At 40.8% G+C, this 23,613-nt stretch overlaps 1 protein-coding gene across 7 annotated transcripts in view; it reads left to right on the plus strand.

The window, feature by feature from the left end:
- arhgap32b (Rho GTPase activating protein 32b) overlaps positions 1 to 23,613 on the plus strand; it is a 125,138-nt gene that overhangs the window by 21,059 nt on the left and 80,466 nt on the right. For all 7 annotated transcript variants that reach the window (XM_061701947.1, XM_061701949.1, XM_061701950.1 and 4 more), the window contains exons 3-4: positions 12,285 to 12,484; positions 21,071 to 21,176. In XM_061701947.1, the coding sequence (XP_061557931.1) occupies positions 12,390 to 12,484; positions 21,071 to 21,176 (201 nt within the window). In that variant the 5' untranslated portion in view covers positions 12,285 to 12,389. The remainder of the gene's footprint in view (positions 1 to 12,284; positions 12,485 to 21,070; positions 21,177 to 23,613) is intronic.

Here is a 23,613-nt window from a genome sequence, read left to right on the forward strand (position 1 = left end):
GTTTGTTTATCAGTATCAGTACATGTTTATCTTTTAGACAAACATAACGCAGATTAGAATCACGTATAGGAAAGCCCTCCTTTGCATCCGCTAGGCGGCAGTGTTGCTGTCTCCTTTGAGAGCATAGTGTGTATATATATATATCTGCGATTGGTTGGCAACCAGTTCAGGGTGTACCCCCCCTCCTGCCGGTGACAGCTGGGATAGGCTCCAGCATGCCCGCGACCCTAGTGAGGATAAGCGGCTCAGAAAATGGATGGATGGATGGATGGATTCAAATCCAGGCCCCGCCTATGTGGAGTTTGCATGCATGGTAGGTTGATTGAGGACTCTAAATTGCCGAGATATTGGTGTGTGTGCGTGTGTGTATGAGGACACAACAGTCAGTTAGTGTATTCAAGAACAGCAAGTTTATTATTAAAACTTTAAACGGCTTGAGTTGCACAAAATGTAATCGTTCTAATATCAACAATTCATTTTATTAATTATTATTGTGATATTTTAATGGTAAGATCAGAATCAGCTTTATTGGCCAAGTACTGTATGCTAGAAGACACACAAGGAATTTGTCTCCGGTAGTTGGAGCCACTCTAGTATGACAACAAACAGCCACTATGACAAAATACACATTTAGGACATGAAAAAAAAACAGTGAAAGTATCCTTTTCAAATCCGCAGTCGAAGGTATTAAAGCCATCAGCCAGTCCTTTATTGTTCTCTGCTTGGGTGGGGGTTGATCACTTGTCGTCGGTTAGTGATTGTAATCCTCGGCAAACTGATGCAGTCGTTAGCAGCAAACTGATTTTCTCTTGGCAATGTTGGTTTCTTTAGTCAGCATTGTCAGATCCCCCTCGCCTGAAACCACCGTCCACTAAGATGCGAAGCGCCCCTCCTCCACCCATGAAGAAACTTATCTGTGAATTTTATCTGCGGGGTCTTTTCCACAATAAGTCAGATCCCTATATCGTTCAGGCATTTTTCATCCCTGCAATGACAAGAGACAGAAAGTTGGTCAAAGAAATATGGCACAAAAAAAGTAGAACTACAAACTTAGTGGAGATAAAATGTGAATCTATCAAAGCATTGTCTCTAGTTATCTCTGCGAAACTAGCTCTTTTCAATATCGGGTCACCGGATAATAAATCAATGTTGATTAATGACATCCTTACAACCTATGATCTGGACTTTTTGTTAGTAAATGAAATGTGGTGAACAGAAAGTACCTGTAATACCATTTTAAATGAGGCAACACCAGCAAATTGAAATGTTATGAACAAGTGTCGAATAGGGGAAATTGCTGTTATTTTTAGGTCATTATTTCAGTGTAAAGAAATTATACTTGGTGATTTTAGCTCTTTTGTTTTAAACCTTGGAGTCCAGCTGTGTTTGATTATACTGATTGAACTTGATTAGGAAAGCCACACACCCATCTATATAAGACCTTACAGCTCACAGTGCATGTCAGAGCAAATGAGAATCCCGAGGTCAAAGGAACTGCTTGAAGAGCTCAGAGACAGAATTGTGGCAAGGCGCAGATCTGGCCAATGTTACAAAAAATTGCTGCTGCGCTAAGAGTACGTAATTCTCCATAATCCTTAAATGGAAGACGTTTGGGAGGACCAGAACCCTTCCTAGAGCTGGCCGTCCGGCCAAACTGAGCAATCGGGGGAGAAGAGCTTTGGTGAGAGAGGTAAAGAAGAACCCAAAGATCACTGTCGTTGAGCTCCAGAGATGCAGTCGGGAGATGGGAGAGAAAGTTTTTGAAAGTCAACCATCACTCCAGCCCTCCACCAGTTGGAGGAGGGCTGCAGTCCACCATCAGACCAGGATGGTGACCCCCTTTTTAGGAAGGGGGACCAGAGGGTGTGTTCCAACTACAGGGGATCACACTCCTCAGCCTCCCCAGTAAAGTCTATTCAGAGGTTCTGGAACGGAGTCTCCGTCTGAAAGTCAATCTTCAGATTTCAGATTCAGGGGGACCAGTGAGGTTTTCGTCCTGGTCGGGGAACAGTGGACCAGCTCTATACCCTCAGAAGTGTCCTTGAAGGTGCATGGGAGGTTACCCAACCAGGCTACATGTGTTTTGTGCACTTGGAGAAGCAGTTTGACCCAAGTCCCTCGGGGAGTGCTATGGAGGGTACTCTTGGAATATGGGGTACCGGATCCCTTAATAAGGGCTGTTTGGTCCTAGTACATCCGTGTCAGAGTTTGGTCTGCATTGCTGGCAATAAGTCGAATACCGTTTCCAGTGAAAGTTAGATACCGCCAAGGCTGCCCTTTGTCATCGAGGGCCGATGTAACTTCTGTTGCCATCATTTGTCGCCGAGGTGTTGAAGGGGTCCGGTTTGGTGGCCTTAGCAATGTGTCTATGCTTTTTGCAGATGATGTGGTTCTAATGGCTTCATCAAACCGTGACCTTCAATTCTCGCTGGAGCGGTTCACAGCAGTGTGTGAAGGGGCTGGGATGAAAATCAGCACCTCCAAATCTGAGACCATGGTCCTCAGTCGGAAAAGGGTGGAGTGCCCTCTCTTGGTCGAGGAAGAGATTCTGCCACAAGTGGAGAAGTTCACTAATAATTTCTTAAAGGGACTTAAATAATACAGTATAAATACGCTAAATACGAAATAATCACTAAAACTTAATGTATAATACCATGAATATACGAGGCAAGTAAAAGTTCTGACAGGGCCGCCAAGGATCAGTGATCCAGTTACCAGATTAGCTGGCAACCTCAAAAATTCTTTCTCCAAGTGAAATCAATACTCGGTGGGAAAGGTCACAAGCAAGGCCTGTTCCTATGAGTCACTGCATCTAAGATTTAAAGGGAAAGTTTAAGTCTATTCTGTGGCAAGGTCAAATGTCCGAAATTTAAATTGTTTGTATAGATCTTATCTTTGGTATCTTCCCCAAATTAGTGATCTATAAGCAATTTTGAGATGGGGAGGAGAGAGGATGAAAAAGGAAGATGCTTGGTATCTCTCTCATTTGATACACACTGATAGCCCCATTCACAGACTGCACCCAAGCATTTCAGCAACAGACTCTCACCACTTGGCTTTCTCGTCGCAGGTCAGGTACATTTAAAATTGTAAATATAGTTAAGTATTATTGTAAAACACTGTGTATCTACTGTATAATACTTTATTGGTAGTGCTTGGTGGCAACCACCGACCGGCTGGGTCTTGCTTATTATGTAAACGTTTTTTGTTTGTTTTTTTTGGTTGTTTTTTTTGTGAAAGCTGTACTACATTTTTGATTGGTAGTTACATCTGCGATGTTGCTACGCCGTTCACTCGCAATTCAGCAAAACTACTCATGAAAACCTGCGATTGGCTGGCAACCAGTTCAGGGTGTACCCCGCCTCCTGCCCGATGACAGCTGGGATAGGCTCCAGCACGCCCGCGACCCGAGTGAGGAGAAGCGGCTCAGAAAATGGATGGATGGATGGATACTCATGAAAACTAGTTGCCGAACACCGTACATTGCGAGACAGCAGTCGGTTTCAGCCGCATTGCTCGGTGTGCGGCGGGCCTGAAGGAACAAGTTGTAAAATACATTCAGTTGCATAATATTGTGTTCGGCAGCAGATGCAGCACTACAATGTGTTCATTCTCTTAATCCGTCTCCTTTTGTTCCACAACTGGCTCCACTCCACCTCTAACAAGCAAAGAATGTGAGTCCTCCTCAGTCTATCTGCCCTCTGCCTCGTTTGAAAGCAGACAGTTCTAATACATTGATATGCAAATTAACCAACTTCTGAGGCAGTTCTTTGCATAATCGGCGACAACTGCATTCAGCTCATCTCTGAGGTCACCATTCTCAATATGACTGTTAGGTAGGCTGTGCAATTAATAAATATGATAAAAATTTAAAGATTAATTTTAGTTCATTAATGTTTTATAATCATTTTTTCAAGCGACACCCGGAGTTCAAACTGCATCCCTGTTGACGTGCACTGCTTCTTCTAACAACATGCCTGCAAAAAGAGTGGAGTTTGTTTACAAAATGCTGTCAGTGTTGCCAGATTAGCAATTTTGTTAATCTGTATTTGTATTTGTATTGTATTTCGTCGACTAAAACTCGACTAAAACTAAATTTAGATAAAAAAATTCTGACTAAAACCCAATTATATTTTATTCAAGACTAACTAAAAGTAAATCAAAATTTGCAGTCAAAATTAACACTGGGTGGGAGGAGCTAGCATGAAAACAGAGGAGCAATGAGCTCAGACCTAGGGAAGTTCCAAATATACAAATGAGTTGCACCCTCACTACTTTCTCATGTGGGATTTTACAGGTGTGGCAAGGCAACCTTGGCAAAATATTTGAGGCTCAGAAGCACGTGCCTCAGGTCAAAATGTTCCAACATACCAATCAAATACAACTGGTCATCATGTCTTCCACAATTTGAGTGCGATTGACTCACCGACTGTCTTCAACTGGGCTCTTTTCTGTTTGTCACTTTAAAAGAAAAAGTCAGTATAGGGGTCTGTAAAGTTAGTAAATATACATTGGAGGAAATAATTATTTGATCACTCACTGATTTTGTAAGTTCACCTACTAATAAAGACATGAGCGGTCTCTATTTTTAATGGTAGGTTTATGTTAACAGTGAGAGACGGAATATAATATAATCTATCTAATCTCATTTATAATAATAATATAAATTTATTTTCGTTCGCGTTTTAGTCGACGAAATACCTTAAGATTGTCGTCGATGAAATTCAGTCAATTTAGTTGAGTAAAATAAAAAGTGTGTAAAGAGTTTTATGTTTATTTCCCCCTCAATTTCTGAAAGTAATTACGTTCACCGAGATCAATGTTTCCCAAAGTGTGATACAAGTACCACCAGTGATATGCGGCCTCACTGTAGTGGTACATGGAATCACTAAATTAAATGTGCATTATGTTACAGTGGTTTAAGCTTCTTTCATAAAATAAATGGCAATCAGGGTAAGTGTCTGCCCTGCTACCGGAGGGTCACCGGTTCGTATCCCTTCCCGAGCTCATGTCGTCATTGTGTCCCTGGGCAAGACACTTAACCCACTTTGCCTATGAATCAATCTGGTTGGATGTTTGGTGGTGGTCAGAGGGGCCGTAGGCTCAGAATGGCAACCACGCTTCTGTCAGACTGCCCCAGGGCAGCTGTGGCTACACAAGTAGTTTACCACCACTCGTGTGTGTGACTGTCGAGTGAATGAATAATGTGTGCAATTGTAAAGCATCTTTGAGTCCCATGAAAAGTGCTATAAGTCGAATGCATTATTATTATTTTCTAAATACAGTTGTATTGAACTTAGGTTCAGAACTGTTTTCAAATGCCTTTCCAGTGGAGCTATGCTCAGTCGAAACTTAAGTTTACTTGTACTCTGAACAGGACGAGCCTGCTTATATTCGGCCGTGTGTTTTAGCCTTAGCTGGTGAAACATACTCATTGTGTATCCACCTTTGACGGTAACGTTTTTGTCCGTGTGCACAACCCCCTCAGACACCTATCCGATCAGCTGCCGTCATACCGTGGTTGAAATAGAGTTGCGTTCAAACCACACACCCTAAAAACTGCATTAGTGACACCATCAGTTACAATTCCGGAAACATTAAGCAATAGAATACAGACTCTTGTAAAAACTACTAAAAAATAAAGTACGTGGAGTGTCTTTGGACAAACAGCAACACCATAACAACTTGTTTTATGAACAATATGAACACAATTATGAATGTCTCTCAACATAAGGCCTGTCATGATCAAGTCGAGTCGTGCTCTTACTTTATTTATTTTTTGCTCTTAAATCAGTATTGTTGTTATTATTATTGCTGCTCTAATTTCCTTCATTGTTTCTCTGTTAAATTGATTTTCTTTACGATGTGATGTGGAGGGGATCCACTGTGTCTGAAATAAAGAATAAAGAGCTGCAAGACCATTCTGGTTTACATGGAGCCTTCTATTCCAATTATAATAGCATAGTTAAAAGCCCAAACCGAAACTGAAAATGCTCCATATAAGCTTTTCCATATAAACACCCCTTGCCGCTTACATGATTTCTCCAGATTCTTTGAACCTTTTGATGATATTATGGACTGTAGATGATGAAATCCCTAAATTCTGTGGAATTGTATGTTGAGGAACATTGTCCTTAACCTGTTCCGACTATTTTCTCACATACTTGTTCACAAAGAAGTGAACCTCGCCCCATCTTTGCTTGTGAATGAGTGACCAATTCAGGGAAGCTCTTTTTATACCCAATCATGGCACCCACCTGTTCCCAATTAGCCTGTTCACCTGTGGGATGCTCCAAACAGGTGTTGGCTGAGCATTCCTTAACTTTCTCAGTCTTTTTTGCCACCTGTCCCAGCGTTTGTGGAACGTGTTGCAGCCATAAAATTCCAAGTTAATGATTATTTGCTAAAAACAATCATGTTTATTAGTTTGAACATTAAATATCTTGTTTTTGTAGTGTATTCAATTATAAGATTAAAGCCGACCCACATAAAATGCTAATTATCGGCCGATACCGATCAGGCCGATCAGATTGGTGTCAGGTCTAATTTCAGCTCGCTGATAACTTTAGAAAACACTGTTCAGTAAATTGCAGATGGTTTTTTTTGTAGTTTTGACTGCGCATACAAACGCACACACACACAGCAACATCCGAATTTGGACAGTTACGTTTTATTTTGTTCATGCTGTGGTTAAAAAAAATCAGCTACTATTTACTCTTGACTTGAGTAATTGTTTCACTGTGTACTTTTTACTCTGAAGCAATTATTTTGGAGGGCTATTTATTTTTACTTGAGTCACATTATTGTCAAGTAACAGTACTCTTGCTTGAGTACAATATTTGGCTATTCTCTTTAGCATCTACCATATAGATGCTGAACAATTCGTTCGCGGGAGCCAGCGGTAGGTAGAATAGGTTTAGAATCTATCTAAACAATTGATAGAAATTATATTTTTAAAAACTTTAACACGCATACCTGTGCATGGATTTCAGGGTGACTGGAATGTAATTGTCTCTTCCAGTTGGTTTCTAAACGTGTTCTAATGCACTCGCGGCCATAGATATGGTATAGCTATATATATATACCATAACTCTGTGCTTGCGGCAGGACGCAGGTGCTGAATTCAATCTCAAACTGGTTTACGTGTGACACATTTAAATGACGTCATTGAGGAACACTTGTCTTTATTTTCCTCAAACATTCCTACTTCCTCCTGCTCCACTCTGTGTGAAACATGGGTTCCAGGCGGAGCTTTGTCTTTTATTTTTTTTTGGGTCCCGGCGGAGGTCCGAGGCAGAAATTTTTTGTCAACCTATTTTTCAAGTCGATTTAGCTGAGTTATTCGATTGGTTTTTTTGTTTTTGTTTCCAGCCCTAGCACAAATGAACCATCTGCATGGAAAATTTTCCACTTTATGCTTTATATATTAAGTAGGATTACGTTAAACTCAAATATCTTCAACACTGATACTCTTTACAACTTTGCAGGTGCAACCACAATCGGTCCAATCCCAAGCCCGTCCCAAGATTAGCTTTGGCGTAGTTAATTTCAGAATGCCTTTGAGGTCTGCATTTTACCATCAAGGTTTTAGACATTTATGTTGGCAGAGGTGAAACGTAAACTACAAGCTATATTTTATTGCATCTAATGTTTATTGAAACTGCAGTCTGTTTTTGTGCTGCAGTAGTACATCAAAACTGAAGTAGTTTGGAAAGTTGGGGTGAAAGGTCAAACTAAATGGTTGCGGCCATCTGTTCTGTTCGAGTAACCTTGAACAAGCATAACACAAATATACAGACACTTGAACACCCCAACCAAAACTGGCATATTAATGCATCCAGGGTGACCTCATTGTAAGAAGAAAGACTTCTGTGTCAGCCTGCGATTGCCAATGCGTCTCCCTGTTCATCCCCAACGGAAGTTTGTGGTTGGCTGTCACTTTGTCCTTCCTTCAATATACAAATATATTTAATAGGCTTTACACGATCAGGATTTTTGGGGTCAATCACTGATCAGCGAGTTTAAAAAAACGATAACCGAACACCGATCCGATCACAAGATGGAGGAATGTGTCAATTTAAATGCACTGTTCATTTACTGTATATACTTGTGTACTTAAAGTACTTAATGTACTTAATTTAATACACTACAAACAAGATATGCAATGTTCAAACTGATAAACTTTTTTTTTTAGCAAATAATCATTAACTTAGAATTTTATGGCTGCAACACATTCCAAAAAAGCTGGGACAGGGTCATGTTTACCACTGTCTTACATCACCTTTTCTTTTGACAACATTCAATAAACGTTTGAGAACTGAGGACACTAATTGTTGAATCTTTGAAGGTGGAATTCTTTCCCATTCTTGCTTGATGTACATCTTCAGCTGTTGAGCAGTCCGGGGTCTCTGTTGTCGCTTCATAATGCGCCACACATTTTCAATGGGAGACAGGTCTGGACTGCAGGCAGGCCAGCCTAGTACCCGCACTCTTTTACTACGAAGCCACACTGTTGTAATGTACAGAATGTGATTTGGCATTGTCTTGCAGAAATAAGCAGGGGCGTCCATGAAAACGTCATTGCTTGGATGGCAGCATATGTTTCTCCAAAACCTGTACGTACCTTTCAGCATTAATGGTACCTTCACGATGAGTAAGTTACCCATGCCATTAGCACTAACACAGCCCCATACCATCACCGATGCTGGCATTTCAACTTTGCGTCCATAACAGTCCGGATGATTCTTTTCCTCTTTGGCCCGGAGGACACGGCATCCACAATTTCCAAAAACAATTTGAAATGTGGACTCGTCGGGCCACGGAACACTTTTCCACTTTTCATCAGTCCATCTTAGATGAGCTTGGGCCCAGAGAAGCCGGCGGCCTTTCTGTGTGTTGTTGATAAATGCCTTAGTAGGGCAGCTGTGGGCCAATGGTTAAGATCATCGCCTGCCACCGTGGGGGACTTAGGTTCAAGACCCCGACTGGACCATCCGCCAACATCCCCGCTCACAGCTGTGGTGTCCTTGAGCAAGACACTGATACCCCGAAATGCTCCCCGGGTGCTTCAGCTGCCCTCTGCTCCAGTGTTCCACTAACATGTGTATGTGTTCACTGTTATGAGTTAAATGGAGAGAACAACATTCGTGTACATGCATGCATGTTCATGACAATAAAAGACGGTTCTTCTTTTGCTTTGTATAGTAGAGTTTCAAGTTGCACTTACGGATGTAGCGCCAAACTGTATTTACTGACATTCGTTTTCTGAAGAGTTCCTGAGCCCATGTGGTCCTATCTTTTACACATTGATGTCGGCTTTTGATGCAGTGCCGCCTGAGGGATCAAAGGTCACGGGCATTCAACGTTGGTTTTTGCCCTTGCCGCTTACATGCAGTGATTTCTCCAGATTCTCTGAACCTTTTGATGATATTATGGACCGCAGATGATGAAATCCCTAAATTCCTTGCAATTCCTCAACTTTCTCAGTCTTTTTTGCCACCTGTCCCATCTTTTTTGGAACATGTTGCAGCCATAAAATTCTAAGTTAATGATTATTTGCTAAAAACAATAAGGTTTATCAGTTTGAACATGAAATATCTTGTCTTTGTAGTATATTTAATTAAATATAGGTTGAACATGATTTGCAAATCATTGTATTCTGTTTTTATTTATGTTTACCACAATGCCCCAACTTCATTGGAATTAGGGTTGTATATTTACAATAAATAATGTATCTTTGTTCCTCTATTTATGGCAATGAGGCATAGTGACAGACAGAACAAATGGTCTTCTATTAGATGGCAGGAAGTAAATACAGTAATGAATGTCTTTTTGTGACATTTGTGTTTGACTCATAGCAAGCCTAGACCCTGTTCTGATAATTGACGTTGCCTTTTTGCCTCACGTTTTTTGGATACTGTTGCCTTTGTGGATTGCCTGCCTGTGTACCGACCTCTGCCAATTTATTAAACCTCTCGTTTTGAAACTGTCCATTTGAATTGGAGTCGTGCATTTTGGGTCATATCCTTTGTTCCCTCCATGAAGTTATCGCAAAAACTTGATTGCAGTTGTTGCTGCTGTGGGTGGCCCAACCAGTTATTAGGTTTAGGGGGCAATCACTTTTTCACACAGGGCCATGTAAGTTTGGATTTTTCTTTTCTTCCTTGATAAAAACTGTTTAAAAACTGCATTTTGTGTTTAGTTGTGTTGTCTTTGACTAATATTTAAATTTGTTTGATGATGGGAAACATTTAAAGTAAGTGTGACAAACATGCAAAAACAAACAAACAAACAAACAAACAAACAAAATTTTTCACACCACTGTACATACTGTATGTTTATATATGAGGTTTATATACAGTACTGTATACTAGAGGCTGACAAATTTGGGGATTACCACCGGGTCCAGTGGGTCCTGCAGTGAATTTCACCATCAATGACGGGATTGGGCAGGAGCGGGAGCGAAGGTCATCGGGAGCAGGAAGTATGTAAACAAATGAACGGGGGAATATACGGGAGTGCACACTATGATGACGGGAGTTAGAGCTGCATGATTATGGCCAATATAAAAATCTGGATTATTTTGAGGAATGTTGTAATCACGATTTTTAATGACAATTATTCCTTGTGTTGGGGAAAAATATTTTTTTTATTGCGCTACTTTTCAACAAACATTTTGTAGTAAAGTTCAGTTAAAAATAATAATGAAATTACATGTACTATTTTTTTTTTTTATAACTACTTTACCAAGGGCTAACTGAATAAATGTGCTATTACAAAGTGCAATTACAAATTGCAACTTAATGGAAGGAAATACAGTTAATGCATAAAATGCAATAACAGGCTGTAAGCACTTAGTTTTTTTATTTTATTTTTTGTTTGTTTGTTTATTTATTTTTAAAATCTTGATCAATATATTGAACTGTTAAGGATGGGTACGTCTCCGCTGTTCTTCTTGACCATTGGTCAATCAAAACCAGCATGTTTGGAGAAAAGCCAGTACTGCATATGAAGTAAAGAACCTCCTCCCAATGATGAAGCATGGTGGTAGAATTATGAAGGTCTGGGGCTAGTTTTCCACTTCTGGTCCTGGACGACTCCATTTTATCTTGAGAGCCATGAATTTCCAGGCGTATTAAGACATTCTTGACCAGGATCACCTGCCATCATTCGTTGAGTTGAAACTGGGATGGAAATGAATTAAACAACAGGACAATAAACCAAAATATTCCAGCCAAAGTACAAAGGAATGGCATCAGAGAGTGAGGATTCGTATTGTGAATTGGCACAGTCAAAGTCTGGACCTTAATCCATTTGAAATGTTGTGGCGAGACCTGCATAAATTGGTGCACACCGGATGTCACTCCAGTCTCTCAACATTCTGAGATTTGCAAGACGTAGTTGGCAAAAATCCCCATAAACAGATGTGAGAAACTGGTTAGTGGTTACCGTTAATGTCTGGTTGAAGTAATGGTTGCAAAAGGAGGTGCCACAAACTACTAATAGAAGGGTTCACATACTTTTACACAAGTAAAAGTAAGGAAAGTATCTCTCTAGTGTGTGTGTGTGTGTGTGTGTGTGTGTGTGTGTGTGTGTCTACTTGTGCTCCTTGGCCCCTCCCATCCTCTACTTGTGTCTACTTGTGCTCCTTGGCCCCTCCCATCCTCGGCGTCACTCTCCTGTGTATACAATGCATTGTCATTGATGGGGCCAGGAAAACCGGCATGGACTTTTCCTGTTTTACATTTGCACTGTCAGAGCAATTATCTGTCGTTGTTCCTGGTTTAGTGATCATTCATTCAGGTTAGCAGGAGGCTCGTAGAAATTGGAGTTTAAAATGGAAATTCTTGGTCGAAGGTAGAGACGTCAGACACCACAGGATACCAAGCACTGCAGCCGATGTGTCTGCTTAACTGTTGATTTACGTTGTTGTAGTTTTGTTGGCCAGAATCTCCATGTGCTGAAAACACTGCTAAATTTGCTGTCAAAAGCTCTATTAGCAGGAATTCTTTGATGTACGGACTATATACATTGTCATATATATATATATATATATATATATATATATATATATACATTTAATGGTTTTCTCTTACCCACTTTTATCTCCATGACAAAATGACAACAAGCCTTTTTTGTGTGTTAGACCCCGCAGCCATCAGCATCATTGCTCTTGCATCTACAGTATACATATGACTTATTTGATCTCATCGGTCTTTTCCCCTCCTTCTCTACCCCTGCTCCTCTCCCTTCTCTGTTGCTCTCTCCCCCCATTTTTATGGCAGGCTGCACAGCTCTCTCTCTCTCTCTCTCTCTCTCTCTCTCTCTCGCTCTTTCTCGCTCTCTTTCGACATCTCTTGGCAGGCTACACATTGCAGTGAGTCAGTATCATGGAGGCAGGCAGCGGTGCTGCCGCAGCGGTGGGGAGTGCAGCGCTCGGAGTGCTGGGAGCCACAGCCACATCCAGCCTTGACATCTTGGACAGGTAAGGCTACTGTACGAAGCCACACACACGCACAAGATGAAACTCCAAACATTTTGCACCCGAGTGAAGCAACGAGGGAGGTGATTGCGTACATTAGGAGAGGACCACACCTTCGGTTGTGCTTAGGTTACCCATGCTAGTTTTTTTTTGTAGTCAGAAGTGTTAATCGTAGTGACGGCATATGTGCATGTGTCATCTACTGATTGAGAGGCAGATGCTCAGGATGTGACAGTTTGCTGTTTTTATGAGTGTGCACATAAATGTGCTGGAGTGTTTATGACAGGAGAGGGTGTTACTTGGCTTTACCTATGGCTTGAGGCGAAATGATGAATGAGGCCAGAATATGCATGCAGGTGAGGAGAAAGTGGAGGAGGAGGCATTGCTCGACATGCCCGAGCAGTGTAGCTGAGTTAGAATGAATTTGCACAGTCACCATCACACCTCCTATTTAGTCCCCACCCACATCCCTGCAGCCTGTAGTAACTAGGTGACAGGCATTAATAACTGTCACCATTGGAAAGGAGATTCCTTTAATTGAACGACCCCCACAACTTGCAACTCAACTACCAGTGTCTCCATTGACGGTCCAAGCGCATTAGCTTTCAGCCAGTTACGTCATCGTTATACTCACACCGAGATAGCCGTGCGCTGTCATCATGCATACACCCTTAAGCATTTACATGTGCAATGCTTCGTAGCACACCAAAAAAGCTACTCAAGAACATTTAGGGCCAAATACTGTTTGCAAAGGGGCTGGAGCGTACACAAACAGACAAAACAATACACACAAAACACTAATTATTCTTCTTTGCTACTGGGCACGATTTCCCATGCAATGGAGGCTTCCTTATTCCCTGCTGCATGCACGTGGGATGTCACTCATCACTTCCAGATTACATTTAATTGTTGTAATACTCCACCAATAAGTTATAACACACCTCCATCACCTTCTGCGGGTATCTCCTTCGAAATGTATTGTGTAGAGGAAATTAAGTCTACTGCAATACATTCCCTACTTCCCTTTGTATTTCAACCATTGCAGCTCATATTGTCACTCTTCTTAGCAGTTTACAAACTGTACATACACATATCCTTCATCCAAGTAGCCAGTAGCCTATGAATGTGAGTATGAATAGCAGTCTTTAATTTTCGTGTTGCCTTCATCTAGCTCAGCCCCCACCTGCTCACCGCACACTGTTCTAACGTCCTGAACTAGGTCTAAATCCTGCCCCAGGGTTACCATGGCAGCAGTAGCTTAGCATACATTAGACAGTGGTTCAGTATGACTACAAAAAGCCAGTGAGTGAAAAGCAGAGACATAAAGGCTGGAAAGGTAATTGTGAGATACCTCTGTTTTGCTCATTTGAAGAAAGTCTGCAGTTACTTTCGCATTTAAAAAAATATGCATTCCCTTTCTGTGAAAGTTGCCGTGTCTGTCTCGATGAACATAATTTAAGGGGATTGAGCCAAGTTGGACACCCAGGCCAAGGCACCTAAAGTTTGTTTGTGCTTCCCAACCTGTAAGGAGGCAAGTGCTCTAGCAACCGAGCTCTCTTTAAGATTCTAAATCAGGGGATGTAAGATTCAATTTGCTTGTACACTAAAATAATGATTTTTTTTTTTTTTACATGCAGGAAACAGTATTTTTATTTTAGGTAAACCATTATGATTTTGTAATTGTTTTATTTTAACTTGCCTTTGAGCATCCTATTAACAATCAGGCTGCATGTTGCTTGAAATAGATTTCCGTTTTGAATAGTGATCATTAACCCCTTTTAACCATTCAAGTACAGGAAAACCTCATGACTGCACTTTCTTCCAGTTCAGAAATCTTTATTTTTATTTTTTAACGTTATATCATTTGACTCCATTACATTATTTAAATTCTCTGAATTGAGCCAGGGTTTCCGAGCCGCTCAACTAAGTAATAATCTGTGTTAATAAATGGGCAAGGTTGAATATTTGAAGGTGTAGATTTTTTTTTTTCACTAACATAACCGCATTCAAACAGACATTCCAGTTAAATTGACTGGATGCTTGCAAAATATTCTGTTTGAACCCTATACAGTAGTTTGTAATGTTCATACAGAGCTTTATAGCACTAACACATATGTACAGATTTTATTTTATTGGGCGGAGCATTTCCGTAAAACCTCCCATTGAGTTTTAGTATGTTATAGTATATAGTTTTCCCCCTCACTTTTTTTTTTTGCTGTCCCACTGTGGCTGCTGCACCAGCAGATGGGTGCCATTGATAATGAATGAAGGCCTGCGCTGTGTGAGCATGGCCTAAGGCAGTTTTGCTGTATCAACAAAAAACAAAAAGCTCCATATAAACCTCTCATCCTTTTTACCTAAAACTAGTTCATATCACAGAGGAGCTTCCACTTGCATCCAGTACCAGGTAATGGGGTTTAAATAACCCAATAAACTGCACCAAACAGAAAACCCTCACTTTACACCCAACTCCAAATATTTTGGGCTGCATGAACTTAGGCATGAGGTTAGGTTAGGTTAATTTGGAAAGTAGTCCCAAAGATTTGTATTGGCCTTACTGTGTTTACCGTCCATATATGATTGTAAAATGAATGATTGAGAAGTGATGTTTGTGGGGAACCAACTCAAAACTAAGGGAGTACAATTCAGAGAGACAGAGAGAGAAATATGTTGTTTTATGTATCTAATTACTTTCCGGAGCAATTTATACATTTCAAAAATTTTGAGGTAACTTTCCCAACACTGACACATAATTTAGGATTAAACACATTTCTAGTTCATCTCAATGTATGTATTCAGATTAGCTCATGTCATTAATTAAAGCATTTTGGGAACAAATCCTGTTCTCGTATGTAAAACCTTTCCCTAAAACTCGGGAATTATGGTTGGAACAGATTTTAATGTTATGTAATTAACTCTTCCATCCTTATGAAAAAACTGAAAATTAGCCATACTATAGAAAAAGAAATACAGATACATCAATTATTACAAAATCTTTTTTGAAGTTAATACGGAAACCGGATTGATTAGGGACAACGGAGTGCTTAAAAAGCTTAAAAAGCACTCCTTTATTAAAAATAAAGGTACAGTATACAAATATTGTTTTCAAAAATTAAGGAATACAAATTCAGATCAATTCAAATTCATGATTTAAAAAAAAAATAAATAATTTTTTTTAGCTGAAGCTTGAGCCTTTTTCGCCAAACATTTACATTCACTTATTACTGCATACAGTATATGCTATATCGCACTCACACATAAATAAACATGAATAAATAAGCATACTATTATTCTCTGGTAGGGGTTGGTAAGTCTAGTGGTGGAATACATCCATGTGTGTTCATTCCAGAACTGTAAACATGATAAACTTCATAAACATTAATAACAGACACTTACATTGGCTCCTTGCCTGTACTTGGCTGAGCTAATTGATGCCAAATTGCTTCTGAAGTGCATTTGCTAAATGACGTGTGTGGCAAATGCCTGTTGAGAAATGTATGACCATTATTTAGGGCAAAAAAAGGAAAATAGTTGCATTTTAAGTTTGGCAGTATACTTTGAATCTAAAACTATAAATAGCAAAGAGAACATAAAGTCACCTTTCTATATGGACCGAGACACCTTTTGCAATATTATTGTACCCTATACAGCTTTTATGGTTCCTCGTCTTATTTAAAGTTGTACATTGTGAGGCAAGGCGACTTTGGCAAAATATTTGCAACTAGGAAGTGCATACCTTGCATCAAAAGTTTCCAACATGTCATTAAATCACTGCTTTTGCACTGCGTAAGTGGATACCATGTTTCCGGCAATGTTCAACGCTATTGACTCTGTGATTGCCGTCCACCGAATTCCTTTTGTCTACTCCTCTGTTTCTTGGCATGGAAATTAGTAGTCGCTTTTTCACAAACATTGCTGCTGGATGGTTCGGAAAGGTCACTAAGTCTGGGTGTAGTGAATGAAAACAGGTATCTTCTGGGGACTTCGTGTTGCAGCAAAGCCAGGGTGAAGTGAACCAAGATCGGGCCTCTTCAGAGTGCTGCAGTATCATTAGTCTATAGACGTTTTCATTAGGCTTTACAAGATCAGGATTTTTGGGGCCGATCACCGATCAGCAAGTTTTAAAAAAACGATAACCGATCACCGATCCGATCACAAGATGGAGCAATGTGTCTATTTACATGACTTGTTCTTTTATTGTATATACTTGTGTACTGTATACTGTATCCATCCATCCATCCATCCATTTTCTGTACAGTTTATCCTCCTTTATCCGGAGCCCATCCCAGCTCAAATTGTTCTCTAGCATTTTAGACAAAAGTTAAAACACCAATGACGTCTAGGGGGCATTCAAGGATTGGTCACTGACATAAATTTAGGTCAGATCAACATTACAACATGACAGAAATAATGGGTGCTAGCTTTCTGTAATTAAATTACTTTATTGCAATTAAATTACTTTAATAAATACTGTTAATGACATGCTTACTCCAACTTTCTCACTGTCCCAGCTATATGGACAGGTGTTGTCCAGAGTTTGAGTTTTCCCCCAGCTGCGTTGCTTGAACGCGGCATGCTCCTCGTGTGCATTCTTCAGGCGCTCGATCAAATTTGTTGTGTTGAAGCATTTAGAGGACGTTCCCCACGACGTACTTCATTTGTGCAGACTGCAAATAACTTACATGTAGTTTGTTTGAGACACAGCAAAATAGTCCCACACCGACGACGTGTTTTTTCACTGACAACATTGAAAAAACTTTATTGGCCGTCAGATAGTTACAGTACTGGGCAACAAGACACGTGACAAGGCTAAAAATAAACTAGCTTGTGGATTCATACGCGACAAAATCTCTTGTGCGGAGCCCGATCGATGAGGTCATTGAACAGATCGGCAAGTTATGACATGAAAACCGATCAGCATAAAATGCTAATTGTCGACCGATACCACCGATCAGATCGACATAAAGTCTAGTTTTCACCTTGATGCCACACATACTTCCGGGTGGCAGAAGAGCCTTCCACTCAAAAACAAACGCTTACATTATTATGATGAAGGGAAAGTGATTGATAGAACAAGGGAAGTGGCTTAAATTATGATCTTAGCCTTCTTCTCTACCACTGTAATTGAGTAAAGTGCTTCGAAGGCAGATGGAACGCTGGGCTTAATTTACATTTCAACAGGTAAATTGGTTCACAAATAGACGTGGTGGCGATTCAGACAACATATGGATAACATGAGCATTAAGGGACTGGCTAATTGAATTTTTTGTTGATGAGATTGTCCCAGAGATTGTTTTGGTAAATTACTGAAAGGCAACTAAACAAATATTTGGGAGGAAAAAGGATGTGAATCCTTTGGAATTTCTTAATTTTCTGCATAAATTGTTCATAAAATGTGGTCTGATTTTCATCCATAAATCACAAGAATAACAAAACAGAATCTCCAAACATTATGTATTCATATTTGTATTGAAAATAACGTCAACATTTGAAGGACAGGGAGGAAAAAGTAAGTGAAATTATGGAGCGAATCAGTCAAAACAAAAAGAGCATTCAAGAGAAGACATTTGGCTGCAAAATGCGTCCACCATTACAAGATTGATGCAATAAATACAGTAAAATAACAAACATTGAAGCCATAATTTATTAACGTTAACATTTATAGAGTAATGATTATACAGTGAAACTGGACAGTATGCACAATGATTTTCATCCTATTTCATAACATACAACAATAACTGTCCCATGGTAATGTTCATGACGTAATTAAAAAAAATATGGAAATTCAAATATTGTTCTGGATATGGGGGGGAGGAGTTAGCTCAGGCGGTAGGGGTGCTCGCTCGGCGTGTCGGGGGTCGCCGGATCGATGCCCGCCCGAACCCCCCCCCTCCTTGTCCTAAGAGCAGCACGCTGGACGACTGGTTAGAGCGTCAGCCTCACAGTTCTGAGGACCCGGGTTCAATCCCCGGCCCCACCTGTGTGGAGTTTGAATGTTCTCCCCGTGCCTGCGTGGGTTTTCTCCAGGCACTCCGGTTTCCTCCCACATCCCAAAAACATGCATAAATTGGAGACTCTAAATTGCCCGTAGGTGTGACTGTGAGTGCAAATGGTTGTTTGTTTGTATGTGCTCTGCGATTGGCTGGCAACCAGTTCAGGGTGTACCCCGCCTCCTGCCCGATGACAGCTGGGATAGGCTCCAGCACGCCCGCGACCCTAGTGAGGAGAAGCGGCTCAGAAAATGGATGGATGGATGGATGGATATTCTGGATGTGAATTTGTATAGGTTGGCAGCTCTGCAATCATAGCCATAAATGCAATTTTACGAATGATTGGCATAGTTTTCTAAGTAATAATTGGTGGTTTGATTTATTTATTTATATTTGAATTAATGCAAAGTGCTGTGCTCCCTGTGCCAGCGTTGGTTTTCTCCGGGTACTCCGGTTTCCTCCCACATCCCAAAAACATGCATGATAGGTTGATTGAAGACTCTAAATTGCCGGTAGGCGTGAATGTGAGTGTGAATCTTCCTTTCATTTTGGCTTGTTCCACAGCGCGTCATCCTTTTCCTTGTAAGCCTATCTCCTGCATCCTCCTCTCGAACACCAACTGCCCTCATGTCTTCCCTCACGACATCCATCAACCTTCTCTTTGGTCTTCCTCGAGCTCTCTTGCCTGGCACCTCCATCCTCGTCATTCTCTACCAATATACTCAAGATTTTTCCTCTGGACGTGTCCAAACCATTGAAGTCTGCTCTCTCTAACTTTGTCTCCAAAATATCAAACCTTGGCTGTCCCTCTGATGAGCTTATTTCTAATTTTATCCAACCTGGTCACTCCTAGAGTGAACCTCAACATCTTCATTTCCGCCACCTCCAGCTCTGCTTCCTGTTGTCTCTTCAGCGCCACTGTCTCTAATCCATACATCATGGCTGGCCTCACTACTGTTTTATAAACGTTGCCCTTCATCCTAGCAGAGACTCTTCTGTCACATAACACACCTGACACCTTCCTCCACCTGTTCCAACCTGCTTGGACCCTTTTCTTCACATCCTGACCACGCTCACCGTTGCTCTGGACGGTTGACCCCAAATATTTAAAGTCCTCCACCCTTGCTATCTCTTCTCCCTGTAGCTGCACTCTTCCCCCACCACCCCTCTCATTCATGCACATATATTATGTCTTACTTCGGCTAATCTTCATTCCTCTGCTTTCCAGTGCATGCCTCCATCTTTCTAACTGTTCCTCCACCTGCTCCCTGCTTTCACTGCAGATCACAATGTCATCTGCAAACATCATGGTCCACGGGGATTCCAGTCTAACCTCATCTGTCAGCCTATCCATCACCACTGCAAACAGGAAGGGGCTCAGGGCTGATCCATGATGCAGTCCCACCTCCACCTTAAATTCGTCTGTCACACCTACAGCACACCTGACCACTGTTCTGCCGCCCTCGTACATGTCCTGTATTATTCTAACACACTTCTCTGCCACTCCAGACTTCCGCATGCAGTACCACAGTTCCTCTCTGGGTACTCTGTCATAGGCCTTCTCTAGATCTACAAAGACACAATGTAGCTCCTTCTGACCTTCTCTGTAGTTTTCCATCAACATCCTCAAGGCAAATAATGCATCTGTGGTACTCTTTCTAGGCATGAAACCATACTGTTCCTCGCAAATACTCACGTCTGGCCTCCACTACTCTTTCCCATAACTTAATTGTGTGGCTCATCAACTTTATTCCTCTATAAGTCCCACAGCTCTGCACATCACCCTTGTTCTTAATGTGAGTGTGAATGGTTGTTTGTTTATATGTGGCCTGCGATTGGCTGGCAACCTGTTCAGGGTGTACCCAGCCTCTCGCCTGAAGATAGCTGAGATAGGCTTCAGCATGCCCACGACCCTAGTGAGGATAAGTTGTACAGAAAATGGATAGATGGATGGCAAAGTGCTTTGTGTTGCATTTTTTTTCCCTGTGAAAAGCACTTAAAAATTCAACTAGATTTATAAGTTTGTTCACTGTTTGATCCACCAACCCCCCCCCCCGTTTTCGGTGAAGAATTTTCATTTCGGTGCATAAGGCCTTGAGTTCCTAAAAACATACATAAGCCATCCGTCCATTATCTTTACCGCTTATCCTCATGCAGGTCACGGGCTGCTGGAGCCTATCCCAGCTATCTTCGGGCGGGACCCTGAACCGGTCGCCAGCCCATCGCAGGGCACATAGAAACAAACAACCTTTCGGACTCACATTCACACCTACAGGCAATTTAGAGTCTTCATTCAACCTAGCACGAATGTTTTTGGGATGTGGGAGGAAATCGGAGTGCCCAGAGAAAACCCACCCAGGCACGAGGAGGACATGCAAACCCCACACAGGCAGGACCGGGACTTCAGCCCCTCTCCCCAGAACTGTGAGGCAGATGTGCTAACCAGTCGTTCACCGTGCCGGCAATATAGATGAGTGTGTGTGTGTGTGTGTGTGTGTGTGTGTGTGTGTATATATATATATATATATATATATATATATATATATATGGTCCTCCAACAATGTCAAAAGATTTATTGTGTTGTGTTTGATGCATGCAGGAGCCCAAGACTTGGACTCCATCTGGAGGACGACGACGTTGTGACTGAACTGGCTCACATTCATCCTAGAGAGAGACCTGACTGGGAAGAGACAATTAGTGCCATGGTCAGACACACAAATAGATACACGTTTTGTACACTTACATGCACATTCTGTCATGCTCATGTTTTGAGCTGTGGGTCCTATCCTTAGTCATGTTTCCTATATACAGTGGAACCTCGATAGAACAGACTAATAGAGGCCTGGGGTCCAATTTAGCTGCTTGTCCATTACATGGAATCACTTTTTATTTTTTATTTTTGAAGCCAAATGCACTCATATTACTATACAGTACAACATTTTTTCGTAGTTTGTTTTTCATGGCCTAAAGTGCACAGTACAGTACAAAGTTATTGTAAATAAATATTAAAAAAAAGCTTGAAAATGTTTGAAAGTTTCACATTTCATCCAAACTAACCACGCTGGTGTGCTTGGTCATTGTGGCATTGTTGATGTATCGTACTCATCACAGGCAAGTCCCTTTCATGAGCCGCGACCAATTAGTGTGGTTCCTTGTTCCAATTTCCATTGCTAAAGGTGAACAGCTACTACAAATAGTATGTTCCAGACAGTGTTTTGTAGTCCTCAAAGCCATGTCGCTCTCTCTCTCTCTACGCACAATAGACAATTGATATAACCATCATGCCATTAATGCCCCACATTCAACATGGCCACCACGTAGCCACGAGAGGCACCTCTTTTGGAGGTGGATCTGGTCATTTTGGACAGGTATATATTTGGCCCGGAAATACGTCAGTCTCTTTCTCTGCCTGCATTGCGCCATAGCGCCAGTAAACAATAGAGCCCAATTGTGAAACTAACAGACTTTGTCAACGGCATTTTAAGCGACAAATGGAAAGCTATTTTTTCGACACATTGTTCAGTTCTGATGGTCCGTTTCATCCGATATCCGTTATATCAGGGTCCGTTTTATCGAGGTTCCACTGTATAAATAAAGATGATTAGCTGTTATTTTCCTCTGTGTGGACAATATGTGCTCTGCTCCTCAAACACTACCACAGCAGTGAATATTCATGAAGATAGCTGTTAGCTAACTTACTGATGTACGTTACTTTACTTTACTTATGTATTTAAGTATTTATTTACTCTCCATGTGTAATAATTTCTCCATCTTGGATTTCATTTCATTTACAACCTAGCACCATTCATTATTTCTTTCTATGTAACAACGTTCATACTCTTTTCTTATTCTAATAGGTAAAATTGTTTGAGGTTCTTTGTAGGCCTATATAACAGAAAACATAATCTACATAAAACCTTAATTTTTTTTATCATATACAAAGAAACTTAAACAGTATTATTTTTTCTCTAGTCTTTGGTTTGGGTTTTACTTCTTGCAACAGTACGGTTAAAATGAGGCCGTCTCCATGGTAACATTCAGACGTGGTCTGTGTGTTGTTGGAGTCTATTGCAATTGCCTTCTTTTACCAGGCAAGAGGGAGAGAATCAACAAGCACATCGTGCTAATGATATTTAATTTAGAAGCCTTTTCTGTCTACTTGTCTTTATTCAGCATTTGATTGTGCACTTAGACTCTGCAAGACTTGCATACATTATTCATGTCTCTGGAGGTTAGAATAAGTGACAAGAAGCGCTCAGCAACTTCATGTAACTATTACATCAGTTCCCTGTTGCGAATGCACTGTTTCAAATGATTAGACATCTCTTTTTGTTCATTTTCTTAAACGGTCATTGCAATTTAGAATGAATGTTTTTTTTTTTTTTTAAATCAACTGTATATTAGCTTCTGGAATAATTGTTTATTTTGAACAAGCCCATCATAACAACACTTCATTTTTTGCACAATTACTCAGTTATGCTATTTACTGTGTTCCAAATTATTATACACCCTTTTTTTTTTTCAACAAGTAGTTGTTAAAGAAAAAAAGCATGTCAGATTACTGTCATTACATTGAGATCACTAAAAACACATTTGCTGATGCAGTTTCACGGGAGTCCCTCTTAAATCAACTACTTTTTCATCCATTAAAATCGTCCATGGATCGTTTTTGCCTGTGTCTCATTTAAGGATGTATTTCCTCCCAGAGTTGCTGTTTGGCGATATGTTGCCACCCACCCTCAAAGATTTTCAATTGAAGCAGTTTCTCAATAGGGTTGAGGTCAGGGGATGATGAGTTTTTCTCCCTTTATACCCAAAGCAGCCAAATCTTCAATGACATGTATTGCAGCGTAGAATGGTGTGTTTTGCATGAGAATAATTTTACTGTCAAAGGCACATTTTAAAAATTTGTATACTTTGGTATGGAATTGTCAGTTAGAAAGTCCACATATTTTGCAGAGGTCAGTCAGACTACTTCAGAAACCATAAAGGAGTCGACCATCTCTCCCTCCCCTTAGTCCAGCCCAAAACATCACCTCCTTGCTAACATTGCACCCTTGGTGGGATATAGTGGCCAACAACAAACCATCCAAATCTCTATCCATCTGAACCATTCAAAGTAGCAGCATTCATCAGTGAATA

Source organism: Phycodurus eques, chromosome 17 (genome assembly GCF_024500275.1).
Source record: "Phycodurus eques isolate BA_2022a chromosome 17, UOR_Pequ_1.1, whole genome shotgun sequence".
NCBI classification, from domain to species: Eukaryota; Metazoa; Chordata; class Actinopteri; order Syngnathiformes; family Syngnathidae; genus Phycodurus; species Phycodurus eques.